The sequence below is a fragment of the Cloeon dipterum genome, chromosome 4 (assembly GCF_949628265.1).
Source record: "Cloeon dipterum chromosome 4, ieCloDipt1.1, whole genome shotgun sequence".
Lineage (NCBI taxonomy): Eukaryota > Metazoa > Arthropoda > Insecta > Ephemeroptera > Baetidae > Cloeon > Cloeon dipterum.
The window spans coordinates 25,233,436-25,251,681 of NC_088789.1; the positions used below are offsets into that span (position 1 = coordinate 25,233,436).

Consider the following 18,246-nt stretch of genomic DNA (forward strand, 5'->3'; position numbering starts at 1 on the left):
CCAATTTAGCAAACACGAATCAGGGCTGCTAACTGTGGCGCTGCTAAAATAAAAATCATATGGTTTTGACACTTCCTTTCGTCGGTTGCTTAAGTTTTATGATTTTATCACTTTTATAACAGTTTTATAATGCAACATGAACGACCTGGCCAAGAACTTGCCCCCCTCAGGTGAGTTTCGATTGCGTTTCCACTACTTAGCACAAGAATGTTGTGTTTTCTTCGATTTTTCAGCACTGAAAGACAGTCTCTCTGATGCTGGAACGTATTGCTATGCTGCTATCTGCGCCCTTTCGCTGCACGAATTGTTTGGAAATGAGTGGGACCTCGAATACAGCAGAGATTGCATCAAAAAGTTCACGGCGCACTTGGGTTTACCCTCACAGGCACGTAATGTTGAATAAACTCTGGGTTATGTCCTCATTGAAAAGCACTGAGTGAGACTGCATGACTAACAGGTGGTGTCATCAATAAAAAGAAGAATTATTACAGAATAGATCAAATCAATAAAACCATTAATTTTTGTCTTTTTTACGGGAAATTATTTCATATGGCTTTATAACGCTAAGTTAATTTCTTTTTAATGGATTAGTTTTTTTTAAATTTATTCTGCAGGTCAATGGCGCCATGGAGAGTCTTGTGGAAGGACAGGGCAGCCAGACGTACCAGGCGTACGTCGAACTGCTGCTGGTCGAGCCGCCGATCAAGGCCAATCCGGTCATAATTATACAAGATATGGTGCTTTTCGGCATCAAAACTGGTAAAGCAACTACGCTGTTGTTAAATAACGTTTTTAAAAAATTCCAAGAATTTGTTGAATGTCGCTGATGTAATCATGTGTGTGCCCAAATATGTAATGCAAAAATGTTATTCTCTGCTTCTGCTCCTCTCCTCTTTGCTAACAGGATTGATGACTGGTATGTTTCATGTCAAATCTTTCCCTCTCAAGTATTTATTTACGTGTGCTAACAATTTGTTGTTTGTGATATGCTAATCTTGGGATTTTTGTTTAATCTGTTTGTTTCAGTCTTTTTATTTTGTTGATTTAACAAGCTAATATGGTTATATATTAAATCAATAGGTTCTATAATGCGCATTTTTTTAAAGCAAATTGCATTTTTGAAATATTTGTTTTCAAAAATTTGCTTGATTTAAAATAAAGTATGATTTCTGTTGAGTTTCTGTAACTCTCCCAGTGAAATTAAAGGCTAGAAAAGCTTATTTTAATGGAATTAATTAAATTATCCCAGCAAATTTTATCATTTTTTATATTTTAATTTATTTTTGGCAAGTTTTTTGGTTAAACAGTGGATAATTTGAGGGGCTTTGGTAATGAATCCTCATTTCTTTTAAAAACTCCTTCAAGTAAACTTTGCTTCCTGTTGGATCTACAATTTTATTTTGAAGCCTGTTAATACGTCATAGTTTTTAATGTTTCAAATAACGTTTGTCTAATTTTAATCCAATAAATTTCAGGCCAATACGATGCTCGAACACGAGTGCTGGTTTCTCATGTGGCCGGTCTGATGGGCGCCCCGGCAGCTTTGGCGCGTTTGGCTGAGGAAGCGCTCGGTCAGTCGCTTTTAAACTCACAGACCGAAGAGGAAGCATTATCCCCGTAATACCTTTCATTCTTCAAATTTATCCACGTTTATTTTAATAAATAATCCTTTTTATCACAGTGAGCAGCAACAGATCGCATTGAAAAGGCAGCGTCGGCGGAAATTCAAGCGGTACGCCCTGATTAGCCTGGCAACCGTGGGCGGCGGCGCCCTCCTCGGCCTCACCGGCGGCCTCGCTGCGCCGCTGATCGGCGCCGGAATCGGCACCATCGTTGGAAGCGGTGCCGCGGCGGCAGCTATTGGCTCTGTGGCCGGCGCCGCGATTGTCGGCTCGCTCTTTGGACTCGCCGGAGCAGGACTCACTGGTCAGTACAAGATTTATTAATTTCTATTGTTTGATAAATTGGTTTATTTATTTTGCATTGAATAATGTGGAAAATTTGATATGCCTTGCATTACTTATACCAAAGACATCATCAGATCAAAACTGAAATTAAGACTGTTGGAAAAAAATTGGGATAGGCGGAAATATATCGAGCAAATTTAATGTGATTCTAATATCTATTTTCTACTAGAGCCGTTAAACTGTGTTTAATCCTTTGGAAAAGTAAAAACAAAAATTCTACAATAATTCAAAATAGATGTATTCGCCATATTTGCAAAAGACTACATAAATATATCGTGTTTAGAAGGAGAGCTTTATATTTTTAAACTGCTCAAGTTCGCATCTAAATTGTTGGAAAAAAATGCGAAGCTCTCTCTAATTTTAAGAAATGATATTGATGTGTTTTTAGATAAATTATTTCAACATTTTTTGCTTTAAAATATTGTAAAAATCTTAATATTTGTATTAATAGTTTTTTTAGTTAATGCTTTTTAAAGTTAAATAGTATTATTGTCGATAATCAAATAACCATTGACTCTTTTCCAACTAACGAATTTAAGGAAGACCCTGTTAGATACTAAAATTTTGAGTATTCAAAATGAAAAGGAACGCTAATAAGTTTCTTGTGGGACTTTCAAGTTTTAATATTTTTTCTAGCAATATCGAGCCAGGTATTTCATATGATTGCCTAGTTATTTCTACTCGAAACCAAAAAAACACGCATTTTGACTCTTGAACCACACTTAATATTGTCTAAATCGCTCCTTAAAGTTTGAAAACATTTATCATGGTGAAATGAAGATTTTCCTACAAAATTTTATTGCTTTTCAATTGATTTTTCCATTCATTGTAAAACTGAACTGTCTTTTTTTTTAATTTGGATGGTTTTGTAATTGGAAATAGATGGTTGGACCGATAATTTTTTTGTGATTTAATTTTATGTCATGGATAATTCAAGGGATGTTTTATAAATCATTTTTATTCAATTGAGCTTGGGTTGGGAAAAGTTAAGTACCAACCCGGTGTGGGGGCAGTAACACGAGCTGGTCCTTTCTGGACTGGGGGCTTCCTCCAATGAGGCACGTGAGCCCATTGGATGGACTCACAGTTCGCAATCAGGGGGGTCGTCTTTATGAAAAGAGAAGTATGAAGAAAAAATATACAATATTTTAACCCAAAAAGTCAGGGTTCCGAAAAACCCGGGTTTTTTATATTTTGCCCGACCCCCCTGGGTTTTATTGGGGTGTAATTTTTTGGGTTTTTTTTCTTTCAGATTAGCTATTCGCTGTATTTTTTTAAAAAACGAAGAAATATATTTCCCATACCCCAGGGCTCGCCAATTTTTCTATGCGCAAAAATGTAGCACTACTTTTTTAGCGTTTAAAAACGGCCAAAAACATTTATTTTTATTTTTGATACTGAAAATATTGGAGCCATGTGTAAAATAGTGGGTTTTATTTGTTTTTTTAGCCTGGTTAAAACCGAGAAACCCAGATGGGTTTAATCCAAACGAGGAAAATTCGGAAACCTGCAAAAAATCTGCTATTTAAAACCCCCTGTAAATTTCCCTGAAGTTTAATCGTTGCCACTTTTTTAAAATCGTTAGGCTACCGCATGAAGAGGAGGGTGGGTGACATCGAGGAGTTCGAATTCGGAAAGCTGTCGAGCGGGACTGGCGGGCAGCTGCACATCGCGATCGCAGTGTCTGGGTGGCTCTCCGAGGACGACGAGGACAAATTCCGGCGGCCGTGGCAGTGCTTGGACTCGTCCAAGGAGCAGTACTTCCTGCGCTACGAGTCCAACTACCTGAAGGAATTGGGGCAGGCGCTGGACCTGGCCGTGTCCGCCGCCGTCACGGTCGCCACGCAGGAGGTGCTCAAGTTCACGATTCTGCGCGGCATCCTGACGGCCGTCGCGTGGCCCGCCTCGCTCGTTTCGCTCTCTTCCATCATCGACAACCCGTGGGGCGTGTGCCTCCGACGCTCAGCGCAGGTTGGAAGACACCTTGCGCATGTACTGCTCTCGAAACACCACGGCGGACGGCCAGTCACCCTCGTTGGATACAGCCTTGGCGCCAGAGTGGTTTTTTACTGTCTCAGGGTGAGTGTTTTTCCCTCAATAAAATTGGTTTACATTATAATTGATTTTTTGAAAACTAAATCATTTTTCTTATGTTTTTATCCATTTTTACCGGTTCAAAAATTAAGACACATCGAAAAAATATTAATTATAATTACAAAAATTTGAAACGGTTGTAAAAACTTATGCGAGTCAGCAAACTTGTCAATCATATTAATAAATTTTTTGTTTTTGGAAATTATCATTTATTTGATTGTAAAAATTAGTTTAATTTATTTTGCAAACAGAGGAAGAGCTATCCCTTTTTTGTTTTGTGAGTTCTGGAAATCGCGTTTTTATATTTTTCAACGTTCTGTTACTTTTTAAGCGTAATTTTAACGCTTAAATTGAATTACTGCTTGACCAACAGGAATTGGCCGACCGGAGACCAGGCAGCGAGGGGATCGTGCAGGAAGCGATCATGTTAGGGGCGCCAGTAACGGGAAGTGACAGTGATTGGCAGGACATTTCCACCGTGGTGGCCGGGAGAATTGTCAATGGCTACTGCAGGTGAGTGTTTTAATTTTTATAGAGGTCTCAGCCGCGAGATTTAAGGTGGCGGCTTGCGGGGTCGGCTTTGCCGAATTTTTTGGCTGGCGGCTGGCCATTTTAACCGGTGGCTGGCGCGGCCGACAATATTTTAAACGTGTAGTTAGATAGTGCTTAACGCCCTGAATGGCTGAATGACTTTTTTTATCCTGCACTTTTTAATTTTTTACGCTTTTTCACCGATGGCTGGCGCAACACATTTTAAATTTATATTTTATTAAAAAATTCAATCGTTAATTTTCTGTTTGTTTCTTTAAAAAATTGGCATTTTTCCAATGTGACGCACTAATATTTAATTTTTACGAAACAACACGATTATTATCTTTAATATCAAATTAATTTGTTTCGTAATTTTTGCTGCCAAATGTGAATTTCAGGTCGGACTGGCTCTTGAAATTTCTATACAGAACAACGTCCGTATCAGCCAAAATCGCCGGTCTGAACCAAGTGACGTGCGGCAACAAAAGACTGCAGAATTTCGATCTCACCGACATCGTGTCAGGTTAGTTCCGATAAATTATTATTTGTTCCTAAAACAAAGCATTATGCTCGAATCAGGTCACACGGACTACGAGAGCAAAGTCGACACCCTGTTGAAAGTGGTCGGCGTGAGAACAATAGAGTGCGCCTCTTATAAAAACGGCTTGAGGAAATCGCAGTCTGAGTCGGTAATCGGGTCGTCCGCCGCCACCACTATCACCGCCGATTCTCTGAGGCAGTCTATGTCTGACTCAGCTCTGACCGACGAGGCTTTCGCGCTGATCTCCGAGGAGCCGGCCGAGCAGCCAGCCGAGCAGAACAAAAATTAACCATTATTTGTGATAAAAAACCCACTTCGCTTTGTAATCACTATACAAAATCTAGTGACACATTACCAAGTGGACCACGTTCACTCAAATTCTAAAACTAACGTTGCCTTAATCGTTGAGTATTTTCACGAACCGATCGCCGCCAAGACCAAATTACTGGGGTGATTCGATTTATGACATTGAAAGTATCATGACTCATATGCAAATGCATTTATAGCTGTTCTAAAAGTTGTCTTCTATCCTAATAGACATATCAGAGTTATCAATATTTACACGCACTGCTAATCAAAATTGCAAATTTATAAGACATACTTAACTAAACAGTGAGTCGATAGTCAAAGGACACGTCCATTATAAATATAGCATTTACTGTAGTTAATAGTTACTACCAAATTAAATATATAGAACACACAAGATGTATTTTTAAAAACACTTATGCTGAATATATATATTTACCTGTTTCTGAGCTGTGCTTAATAAATATTAAAATATGTTTCAACTATTAAAAGTTATTTTCGTTTATTTTGTAGTATTTTTTCCTGCAATATTTAAATGATTCTAACTGACCGCTTTCTTTTTCCTGCAAGATGTTTCACTATCAGATTTGATAAAGCGACTGCTATCTTTTTTTTCTTAACCCACAACTTATGTCATTTGCGGCTGCCTGGTAGTCTAGCCAACATTTAGTGTGTGGAAGAAATCCACCTGAATCTAGTACCCCGCCAGCACCAGCTCTTATACTGTTTCAGTAACACGACAGTATTCGAGCGAGCACAGAGTGCGTGTAACGTCTAGCTCAAGCATTTGAGGTAAAGAATTGGTTAAAAAGGAAACCGTTGGTTAAGTGAACTGTGTTCGCGTTACAGGGTTGCAAAAAAATCGCATTAAAAAAGCAGCGCAGTGGTAAAAAAGTTTTTTTTTAATTTTGCCAGTTTCTTGCAAGCCATGTCTGCACCACAGTTTTCAATAATTTTCTTATTATTCATGACCTCGACTTGAAAAATGGTAAGAGATAATTTGTTTGATAAATTGAGTTAGCAATAGCAATTTAAAAGAAAAAGAGGAAATTTTGACCACTCTTACCGCAAATATTAGATTTTCAGAGGGGAGTAATGGGGAAAATTCATTTCTTACGCAAGAAATTGGTAAAAATTGAGTGGTAAAAACCGTTCATGAAAAAACCGGGGGGTAAGCAAATGCAACCCTGTCGCGTTAACCTGTGTAAATTTATATGTAATTTCAATTTTTATGTCTCTTTATTGCGGAAATTACTACAACGTGCGAGTGTCGCGGAAATTCTGTCAGAATACTGTGCGCGCGTTGCACGTTTGAGTTTAGCTTTGTTAGAAAAAAATAATTTTTTACTTTTGATAGATCAAATATTTGTGCTCAACGTCAAATTAAATTGTAATATATCTGTATTCCTTCATAAAAAATGTTTTGAATTTGTTCTTGTTATTTATGATATTTACTAGAGGTCTCAGTCGCGTGATTTAAGGCTTAAGCCAAATACTCTTGTCCGGGGGCGGCTGGCGCGGCTGAAAATATTTTAAACATGAACTTTGATAGTGCTTAACGGCCTGAAAGGCCGGAAGACATTTTTTACTCCTGCACTTTTAATTTTTGACCCTTTTTCACCGGCGGCTGGCCACGTGACCCAAATTTGCCGGGTGGCGCGGCGCAGCGTGGCTGGCCGAGACTTCAAATATTTACTTGTTTTTGTTATGCCCTTTGCAGTTCAATCGCTATCTATCACATCTATTATTCTTGGAATTGGAATAAAGACACGAAGCAGAAAGAAAAAGTTGGATTTATTATTCCACAAATAACCAAGAACGACCCCAACACATTGCTTTCAACTTAACTCTCAATTTCCAACGATTAAAATATTCATCCGAAATGTAACTCTTTAAGGCTCCATAGAATTCCGATAGTTTTCCCGCTATATATATTCGTTATCATCAGGCAAAAAGGTATGACGTGCGCGGTGTGAATAATAAATGGCGCGTACGTTGGTTGGGCAAAAACAAAGAGGTATGTGCATGAAATGCGTTTCCGATACACGGTGGCGGCGGTGAAGGCAGCAGGAAGGAAGGATTTTGGCATTTGGGCGGCGAGGCACATCGAGGCAGGGGCAGGTATTAAATAATAAAGGCGCGCATGGCGCCGGGGCTGTTGCAACGGCGGTCGAGGGGTTCGTTGCTGCAGCGCGCGGGGCCAGACACGCGCGGCGACGGACACGCCGCGAACTAAGGTAGGGGAGCAGCGGCGAAAAATAGGGGATGAGCGGGCAAAGATAGCGCGCGCGACGAGAGTTATTTTAGTAGTTGGCCGTTTTAGTTTGCACCTGCGAGTGACACCGCGCGAGCCGCTCTTCTTTTTTCCCGTTCCGTTCGTTTGCTTCGCGCCCGTCTGCGTTTTATGTTTTCCGGCGTCGAGTGCACGACTCCGGCGGCTTCGGCACTCAGGCAGTTTCTCTCGCCAGGACGGATCCGGCCAACGCGGCGGACACGGCACCTGATCATGAGGTGAGTGAAAGTTGAAAGTGCCAGCCCGGCTCCGCGTCCGCAGAAAAACGCGTCACGTGCCTGCCCCTCCACTATGTCACTAGCTCCAGACAAGGGAAAATTACATTCGATCGAATGCTATAGTGGTGGATTTTAATTTTTACGCTTGTCACCTCTGCAGACAAAAGAGCGGAGCTCTAGTAGCAAAAATGGTAATTTTAAGGTTTCTACACCAAAAATTTGAGCAAAACTGAGCAAATTGTTCATTTTTATTCATTCCTACATAGTTATTAATACTTTTATGTACCGAGGAAGCTGCATTTAATTTAAAATGAAAGTTTTACAAAATTATAATTGGATTTTAAAACTGTTCTGAAGGGATATTTCAGTCATTTTTTTCAATTATTGGCTAAAAGCTTACAAATTTTAGTAAATGCGGACAAAATTTTGATTTTCCTCTCAAACTCTCAAATTGTTGCCATAGAGAAAATTTAAATCATAGAAATAAAAATCCTTCAGGCCGGGAAAGATTCGAGAAACTCGAAAAATTCATAATTAAAGTGATATCTCCAAAAAATGAAAATAATTGTTAAAACAATAATTTATATTTTAATTAAAAAAAACTGATTCATCTCTTGAGAATAAATTTTATGCCGCAAAAGATTACAACAATGACTTAATTTCTCAAGTTCCAATAAGTTTCTTCGCTGGATTGTAGTTTCTTTGAAGAATTAAATTTTGGTAAGAAATTTCCGGAAGATATTTTGCCCTTCGCAAACGTTTTAAGGCTGACTACAATCAGAAATAAGCTCTGAAGTTAACCCATTTTTATCTAATAACAATTTTTGTGCCTCCAAACAAGGAAAATTTGTAAAATATCAAAAATAAGTAATTTGGAAAGAATAAGAAACAGGAATATCTGAAAATTTCCAGCAATGATTTAATACATGATGTAATCTTTCGCCGCACTGAGCTGGAAAATTATGTTGGTCAGTGCAAATAGAGAAAGGACAAAAAGATATACATCCCCTTTAATCCTCTCAAATTTCAGTAAGATTTTGTTCTTAATTTCTCAACCGTTTGTTTTTCTACTTGATCTGTTTTTATTGAATAGCGTGAAAAGTTTTTAATCGTTTGGAGAAGTAAAAATTTAAATTAAAATTCCACAAGAAAATCCTTCCCAGAACTTACGGATGATTTGCCATTAATTTGCAAATTACTATCTACGGTGTTCAGAAGAGCTTAATATTTTAACAATGCTCAAAATCGCATCTAAATTATTGGAAAATGCAAAGGTTTATTTTTTAATTTAAGGAAAAATATCTAACGCGATTTTTTAAATATTTCAAAATATTTCGGCTTTAAAAAATTATGAAAATCTTAATATTTTAATTAATAATCCATTTTTAAATTTAGGTTTATTTTTAGGAGTATCAAAGTCCAAAATCAAATTTTAGGTTAAATTTCTTTTACATGCCAAAATACTTGAAATTTTGATAGGTTTTTAGTCCATGTAGATGGTGTTAAGATACTGCTTTTACACATTTTGATATTTTTACTGTCACCAATTCCTCAATTCCTGTTTTTTGCAATTCTTTTATTCAGTTTAAGCTTTCAAAAGGAAGTATAATTTTTATATGCTGGTAAGATAAAATTACTTTCGACGTTTGGACTATAGTTTCGAAATAAAATTGATTATTTTTTGCTTTAAAAGATTGAATAAATTGAAAAGTTGCTAAAGTTCTACCGACAATCTAGACAAAAGTTTGTGCGCTTTTATGTTTCTTTGATTCAGAAGGTTTTTAGCTCCACAGACGATTTAAATTGTGTCTCAAGCGTTAAAAAACTCCATGATTTGAGCTTATTTGGTGTCGAATATTAAATTGATGAGTTTTTCGACGGTTTTAATTGATTGTAAGTGCGGCTCAAAAGGCTTAAAATTGCATGATTTGTGCTCATTTGATGGTCCCGTGACGATTAAAAGCAAAGAATATCCCGGAGTTTATTTTTTTGGTTAGAAAAATAATCAACTTAATAACCGACGTACATAAAACCATTATGGAAAATTGCTATAATTTCATTAGTTTGTTGCTGACTCGCGGCCGGCCGGGGGCGAGTTGGCTGGCAGGCTGGAAGGCTGGCTAGCTGCGGCGTAATCCAATTTGGCCCTGCGCGAATCGGAAGCAATCGGCTGCGAATTCCACGCCGAGAAATCGAACTACACGCCAAGAAATAAGTTGCGATTCTTTATTTGAGCACGTGTGTAGCAATGAACTCGGCTGCTCTCCTGGATGCTGCTGTCGGGGTGGAAAAATTTATATAAAAAATTCGAGAGGAGCAGTCGATTGGCTGTAGCGAAAAAAGGCACATTCGCTTAGATTAAAAAGGAAAAAAGTTTCGCTGCCTTTCAAATCCAGCTAATGGCGCGATCGCCGTGAAATTTTATCGCTGCTCTCCTTGTGCCAAACACACACACACAGGGAGGAGGAAAAAAATGCACGGCTGATGAATGTGTCAGAAGAAAGGGAAAGATCAGACTGACGGAGAGGCTGAAACTTTTCAAGATGAAGAGCGGCGGAGGAGGCGAAGGCGAAAAAGCGCCACAAATTGCACCGCTGAGCTGCTTATGCAACCGTTTTGTCCGCCGTGCGCTTCCGGTTGCCTAACGTCGATTCCGTGCAGGCGCTCCGCAAACCATGCAGAATTTCAACACTGAAAAATTGATGAGTCGAACGTCCTTTTTTCTAAATATTTTATTTTTAATTTAGGTTGATTGATTTTTTTGTACCTGGTTCTTTTTTATTTTTTGACTTGAAATTCTTACGTACCATAATTTAAATCGTTTTAATCGTTTTTGAAGACGGAAAGAAACATTTCAAGCGAGCAAAATTGTCAGTGGAAATTGCGATTTAAAAAAGTTCTTCTAGTGATTTAAAAAAAATGAATTTTCGTATTTTCCCAATCGTGAAAATAATTTCAATCTACTGAAAATGTATTTATTATTGGGAAGAAAAGGGAAAAATGAGTTAACACTTCACACATTCTAATTTCTAATGTAAATTAAATTGGCTTCAAGCTGTCAAGAAATGTTGTATTTTAAAAACGAACTAGTTACAAGCTTGCTGCAATTTTTTATGCTTGAATTTTCTTGGTGAGAGTCAAGCATTGGGTTAAATTTTAAATTTACAGGGTTTTGTTCAGTTTTTATTTTGCTAATTTTTGTAGATTTCGACGGTTTTAGCCTGCAAAGCCCGTTTTTATATTTTTCAAACCCTATGTTTTATCTGAATATAATTTAAAAACATTAATTATAGATATCGTAAGACATACATATGCGAAAATATAGTAGACTTTTTGCCCAGTTAAACAGCGTATTTAAAATCTTTCAGCCCAGAACTTTAAAAAAAGGCACGAGTGATAAGAGAAATTCTTGTTTAAACTGAGTAGATCAGGATTTTCAGTAGCCTAGATGGTGCTCTCTTTTTTAATAAGCATTATAATCAGGTCCATTTGGAAAATTGTAATCCAAGTTCAAATTTGATGACCCCCTTAGACAAGATTTTTTATTTATAATTAAGATTTTTTAATCCCCTTGTAAGTAAATCTTTCATTGCAAGGTTTTTGACCACCATTTTTCTGTTGTCCGCGAGTATTTTTATTACGTTTGTGTGTTTATTTTTGTTTTGCTTCCGTTAAAACAAAAATATTTTGACTCTATTCAAAGGAAAGCAAATAACAAACGGAAAAATCTGCCAGTTTCGCTTTTTGCCAAAACAAATACTGCGTTCCGGAGCAAAAAACATACTCGAGCTTAACAAAGTAGGTTATAGCAAGTTGAAACTTTGCATAATACATCCATTTAGTTTCTCCTTTCTTCGCAGTCATTTCACTTTTAATAACAAGCTGCTGCGCGACGTAGCTCGAGTGTGCCGGGGGCCATCATCTCAGCAGTGCAGAAAGAAAAGTCAAAAACTTTGCTGACGTCGCGAGTTATTACACGGGTGTTGGTTGGTCGCTGCAATTAGAAGCAGCATAATTAAAACAAAAGAGAAGGAAGATTTTTTTTCTCACAAAACTTTAAATTGAATCGCGGTGACCGCAAAGCGTTGATGATGAAATTGTCGTCAAAAATCCATAAAACAATTTGCTAATGAGTCGGCAGCTGCTGCTGTTTTGCATAATGGAGGAATTGCTGCGGCGATGGCTCTTTTATTGCCGACGAGACCCTTTGTTTGCCGTTCTCTCTCGGCATTATTATTTCACGCGTATTTTACTGCCCTCCTTATCGCACGCGCATCACCAAATAAAAGCCCTCTCGCGCTTATTGGTTGACAAAGAGAGATGCTTTTAACCGAAACGACCCCGCGCGGCGACAAGAAATTTATAACAATGAAATAAATCTTGCGCGCGGCGAAAAAGGACTACTTCATAATAAGCCCGCTGGAATTTACGGCTCCATTTTTTGCTATCTGCGCGAAAGAAGACGCTTCCGGAAAATTTCCGTCTGGCTGAATAATTAATGCACGTGAGCGCCGCCGCCGCTTTTGAGCTTTCCTCTGAGGATGAGGGGAGCGAATGTTCAATTCCAGACGATAGAATGTTTTTCTCCACTTCCACTCGTTCTTAAAAGATCCGGAACGTGTAAGTTTAAATTGTCTCATGCGGTAAAACGTGCTAGAATACATTAATTCCTTTTTGTTAGGGACGTATTTTATTTTTATTTACTGGTTCATAAAGAAATCATTCGTTTACAGATGGCACCACCGATAATTTAATATTTTTAGGTGAATTCCAGTGCGAATTCTAATTAAATCCTCTGCTACCATGAATTCTTGGCATAAAATGAGTTCATGTGACGCGCTGTAAACCATAATCGGCTTAGCAAATAACGGTAAAAACGATACCTTTGAGAGGTTTCTACTTATGACGACGATGGCGCCACCTGTAGACGGTTAAAAACATTCAAGACAAGAGAATTTAAACAAGATAAACGTTATTAAATAAAAATCCCCTTTTATTTCTCCCAAAATAACCCCATATTGATCTCGTAAATCGCAGAAGCACATTCAAAGAAAGGTTTTTATGGGATTTTAAATACGAAAATCGGAAATGGCGGTAAAGACTTTTCTTAAAAATTCTCGATGCTGATTGGCTGGCGTCTGACGCAATGCGCATGTCAGCAGATCTCTCGCAGTTTACTTCACATGTGAACTGCATTGTTGAATACCTAAAGCCAATTTTGAAAGGAGTTGCTGACATGCGCGTTGCGTCAGCCAATCAGCGTCGAGCATTTCCGCTTCTGCGATTATTTACCGATAGACTAACAGAGTAGGCACAAAAATAGCGATCTATTAGAATTATTTAAAGGCCTTTGGTAGCATTTTGGACTTGGCTTACTTCTCTTTAAGGTCTCTACGAAAGACTTTCGCAATAAAGCAATTGTCCATTTTTCTTTAAAATTTTATCATGACGTTTTCCGCATCATCAAGCATGCATCTCGTTGAGAGGAATCGAAATTCAACATGAAAACAAGCGCTGCAAATTTTAAATATGGAAAAATCGGATTTTGTATCAGTATGTGCCCCCTGTTTTAGCTTCCCATTTTTTTGTGGTAATTTTAAAAATAACTTTCCATCCAAATCTTAAGTTTTGCCGCCACAATCTAAAGCATGACTGATGCAGGGTAGGAATATTCCAGTTGAATAACAACGCGAGGGATTATTCGGCTCACGTCTGCAGAGACATAGTCTTAAACATGCATTCCGTCATTGTCAGGAAAACGAGGACCAGCGAACCCAGCTGGTTAAATTAAACATCACTCATTGCCGGAATTTTAACAGCACAATCATTTGCGACAAATGACGACGACACGCGCGCTCGTCCCTCCGTCAAGCTCGTCATTCCACCACCGCCCTAGAATTGTTATCGCCCCGTCTAGCTTCCCTCCGGCCATTTAAAGGGGTTCTTGACACATGAAGCATTGCCGTAAATCTTCATTTGAGGTTGAATTTAATTAACATGCGTAAGAAAAGTCATTTTTCACCTCTTTATATAGGCTCTGCGGCTTTTCTTTATTTAAAGTTACAAAATAAAAACAAGAAAAATTTAAGGCGTACACGTTTTGATCAGTGGTTGAAAATAATTTGAATGCAAATTTTAAACTAGTTTTAGTTTAAAATTTGGGTTTTTACATAAATCTATCGATGCATTTTTTACCATTATTTTTTATTAAACGTATTTATGGAGCACAGAACTGAACACGCTCTAAAAGCTGAGATAAAATTAAAATTCTTACTTGTGGTTTTTAAATTTAATTATTTCAATAATTTTTAATTTAAAAATGTTGCTAGTCAATCAGCTCAGGAAATTTGGAGCAATGCATTTTTCCCGCGAAACTAGTGGTCTGTAAATTCTAATGATTATCTCAGGAAATTTTAAAATTTGATCTAATTTGCTGGAGGTGTTTGAATTAAAAAAAAATATTTTCAAGAACCGACAGCCGAGTTTGTGCGGTGTTTGAATTTTTGGTTGGTGGAGAGGGAAGAAAATCATAAATTAATTGCAAGCCTGCGTTTGTTTGGAAAAGGCGGGCGCATAAAATTGGCTGTTACGTCTCCGCGCGGCTGTGCAAGGGTGCGCGCAACAACAAACTCGAGTTTCCAAAGTGTTAAATTATTAGCACGCGGCGACGCCAACGAACCAACCCACCAACCCACCAGCCAGGAAGCGCGGTGCGGTTCCATAAATTCGGCCACGCCATCATAAATTCATGGCATAAAAGGCCTTGGCAGGGAGAAGAGTCGGTCGCACGCGCGTTTAAAAACAAAACAATTCACCTCTCATATCTCTCTCGCGCCTCTTGCTCCAATTGATATTCCGAGTCAACGCCGGCCGATTCAATTTGTCTGTCCAACTCGAAACTTGGCACCAAGTCAATGCACGACCGCCAAACATATTTAAATAAATTTCTCAACTGATTTATTTTAAATATATTATTTTAGAGGACCGAATTTGGTTACATTTGGCAAAACAAATTGGGGTTAATTTATACTGGCCACTTTTAAACTGTTGTTTTCGTTTCCACCAGTCACAGGAATAAAATGATATTTATTCGGTTTAGAATTTGTTTTTATTGCGAATTGTAACTTTACCTTATTTGCATTCCAAGAGAACTAACAAGAACATCATTTGGAAAACAGACGGAAAATCAGTCTGACGTGGTTTAGTTCTCTCAGTAAAACATTTGTCTGACTTTTTGTTCGAACGCGAACTCGAGTTTTAATGAATAAATTAATAAATAAATTTTCGTCAGCAACGCTTTAACTAAAAATTACCTTTTTTAATTTTAATATTTCACTCTTTTAAGGGCTACAAATAATTTCCGCCACTCTGAAACCCATTATTTCATGTAACAAAGTAGCTTGTACCTCCAAGCTAACAATTTGCTATTTTATTTTTATGGAAAAAGAAAAAACAACAGTGGAAAAAAACAAACAATATAGTTATTCAGCGAGGAAGGAAAATTGTTTCATCCATTCTGGCGTCTGGACGAGAGCAAAATACAGGAATAAAGTTTAAAGATCAACTTTGCTGCTGCAAAGGCGTGTAAATAACGCTGGGCGCAACTTTATCCTTTTTATGGAGGCATAAAACGCTCTGCCGTCGCTGCCTTATCAACATTCACTGGGCCGCTCTGCTGACATTGACCCGACAAACGAGACGCGCGGAATGAGTGAACATCCAATTTTATTAGTACACGAGTCATTTTGTAAATTATGATTAAATCGTATTTTTTATAATAAGTAACATTTAAGAATACTCTAAGCTAGGAATTTTTGCATATGGATGATCCTAAAAATCTGCAAATTAAGTTTAAAAAAAGAAAATCAAAAGCACAGCATTTTTCAGGATTTCCATTTGCATGCCCTCGAAAAAATCCTTAATCATTAATTTATCTCGTCGGCTGTGAAAGCTCCCAATTTTCCCTATTTTTTAGGCTTAAATTTTATGGGAAATTAAAAAATTACACAATGTTAAATTAATTAAAAAAGGTTTCAAACATTACAAAAATAGTTCTAAATTTTATAAAAAACGTATTTTTATTTCTTATTATCTATTTTGAAATTAGTGGCAATGTTCCTATCCCTTGCTAATAATCATTTAAAACCAGACCGCAGCGATTTAAAAAAAATCTCCAAATTAAGTTTTAAAAAAGAAAATCAAGAGCACAGCAGTTTTCAGGATTTCCATTTGCATGCCCTCGAAAAAATCCCTGACAATTTATCTCCTCAGCTGTGCAAGCTCCCTATTTTCACTATTTTTTAGGCTTAAATTTTAAGGGGAATTAAAAAAAATACATAATGTTCAAATTCATTATAAAAGGTTTCAAACATTACAAAAATTATTCTAAATTTTATAAAAAATGTATTTTTATTTCTTATTTGCTATTTTGAAATTAGTGGCAATTTTCCAATCGCTTAAAACTGTCTTACTAGAGCACAGCGATTTAAAAAAATCTCCAAATTAAGTTTTAAAAAAGAAAATCAAGATCACAGCATTTTTCAGGATTTCCATTTGCACACGCCCTCGAAAAAATCGCTAATCATTTATCTCGTCGGCTGTGAAAGCTGTAACCTTTCTCTATCAGTTGGAGAGACGCGACAGATAAATCCATCCCTTTTCCGAGAGTTGATCAGCAGGATCAGCGACAGATTGGAGCGACGTGTCTTTTTTGCCGATTGTCACGAGGGTGGGCGGGGTGAAAATAGTGCCGAGTGCGGCTGAATCAAATAATTCCCCTTTGTCTCGACTGACTGACTTGACTGGCTGCCTGTCAACTCGAGAGAGCGAGTTAGAGGAGGCTGGGTGTGTGGGTGCACTCGACGCAATCGCCGCTGCTCTATGCACTCGCCCTCTGACTGAACCTTCAAGTGCACTCCTGCAACTTCTCGCCGGAGAGCCTTGTTAGTGGAAAGAATGAAGAGCCGCACCGCACCGCCTCACCTCCACCGTACGCGAGCGAGAAGAGAGAAAGGAAGAAAGACGTGTAGCGCACTTTTATTAGCCAGCTTTTTGTTCCACTTTCAAATGCACTAATTATTTCGAGGGCCTTCCACACAACTGCTGTAAATTAATGAGCTCCTTCATTCCACGGCGTTGCTAATTCTGTACGAAAAAAATTCTTTTTTAATGCCTCGATTAACATTAAAATAAAAATTTGAGTTAAAAAAGGATAAAAACAATCACGGGGACAGTTTTGGCTTATTTTGAGTAGCATTTTTTTCTGCCACTTTTTGAGACATTTCTAAGGTCCAACCCAATGAAAATGCTGCGCATTGGATCCTTTTGTCAAGCCCACATTTTTTCCATTACAATATTTACTAACAGATCGTTTTTATTAAACATTTTTTGCTAAACGTAGTTTATTAAAATCACTCTGGATCTTCATCAGATATTTTTTGAATTTGTTATGAAATAATCTCAAAAACTATGAAATAGAAATAGTTTCAGTCGATTAAAGATTAATGAATTCAATATCATTTTTTCATTTACATATTAGAAAAATATAAAATAAGTCTGCCATTGAAAATTACTTCGTTTATACAATGAATAGAAAACTTTTAACAAGGAATACTTGGCACTTCTCATTCATTATATTTTTTATATTAATTTATTTCCTTATGAAACATGAAATGATGCTAAACATTTGACAAACCAAGTTATCAGCATAAAAAATAAACACGAAAAAATGAAAGAGGTTACCTGTCTCAAATGAAAATTTAATCAATATTCATCAGGGTGTTTTCTGACCATCCTGAAGGCTTTCAAAGGGTTGAATTGCATGTTCCAAGGGTGAACCGACCGTGCAATTTTGATTTTTTTCCCTAATCCCTCTAAAGCTGCATATTTCTGCATCACAAAAATTTACTAGAAACGCTCCATATACTTTTAAGGTACCATTTTGTCACAGACTTCGAAAAAATCAGAAAGGCCCTTTCCAGGAATAAACAAATTTGAAAAATTGACTAAATTATTCTAAATTAAAATTTTTAATTTTAAAGGCATCACACAATGTTTTTGCGAAGCCTATAGCAAAAAATACGACACCTATTTATACCGTGAACAGATTGAAAAATCGAAATTTTAAAATTTGAATGCTGGTGAAATATCAAATAACATTTATATATTAAAATGAATTATTTCTGAATTAAATCTATTTTCTACATTTTTATTTAACTTTATTTAGTATCAAGATTCTTTTATTTTTTTATTGAAACTAATTAAATTTTATGGAGTGCCTTTATAAGAAATCAGATC

The 18,246-nt window shown here is 37.2% G+C and overlaps 2 protein-coding genes across 2 annotated transcripts in view; both read left to right on the forward strand.

Annotated features, from left to right (window-relative positions):
- Positions 1–24: 24 nt before the first annotated feature.
- LOC135941833 (transmembrane and coiled-coil domain-containing protein 4-like) lies at positions 25–5,920 on the forward strand. Its single transcript, XM_065487573.1, has 9 exons — positions 25–170; positions 234–385; positions 615–759; positions 1,476–1,617; positions 1,682–1,926; positions 3,553–4,046; positions 4,435–4,574; positions 4,991–5,115; positions 5,172–5,920. Exons 1-9 carry the CDS (start codon positions 137–139, stop codon positions 5,420–5,422), a joined length of 1,728 nt encoding a protein of 575 aa, XP_065343645.1. The 5' UTR covers positions 25–136; the 3' UTR covers positions 5,423–5,920.
- A 1,824-nt stretch (positions 5,921–7,744) lies between these two features.
- The window catches only part of RhoGAP100F (Rho GTPase activating protein at 100F), a 66,669-nt gene continuing 56,167 nt past the window's right edge, over positions 7,745–18,246 (forward strand). The window contains exon 1 of the mRNA XM_065490893.1: positions 7,745–7,950. The gene's annotated coding sequence lies outside the window, so the exon portion shown is untranslated. The remainder of the gene's footprint in view (positions 7,951–18,246) is intronic.

What these genes read in the sequence shown, in the direction of transcription:
- LOC135941833 (XM_065487573.1), top strand. Translation starts at nt 137, where the DNA reads ATGAACGACCTGGCCAAGAACTTGCCCCCCTCAG. An exon ending in TGGTTTTTTACTGTCTCAGG is followed by an intron (nt 4,047 to 4,434) that starts GTGAGTGTTTTT and finishes CTTGACCAACAG; the next exon opens with GAATTGGCCGACCGGAGACC. An exon ending in TCTCACCGACATCGTGTCAG is followed by an intron (nt 5,116 to 5,171) that starts GTTAGTTCCGAT and finishes TGCTCGAATCAG; the next exon opens with GTCACACGGACTACGAGAGC.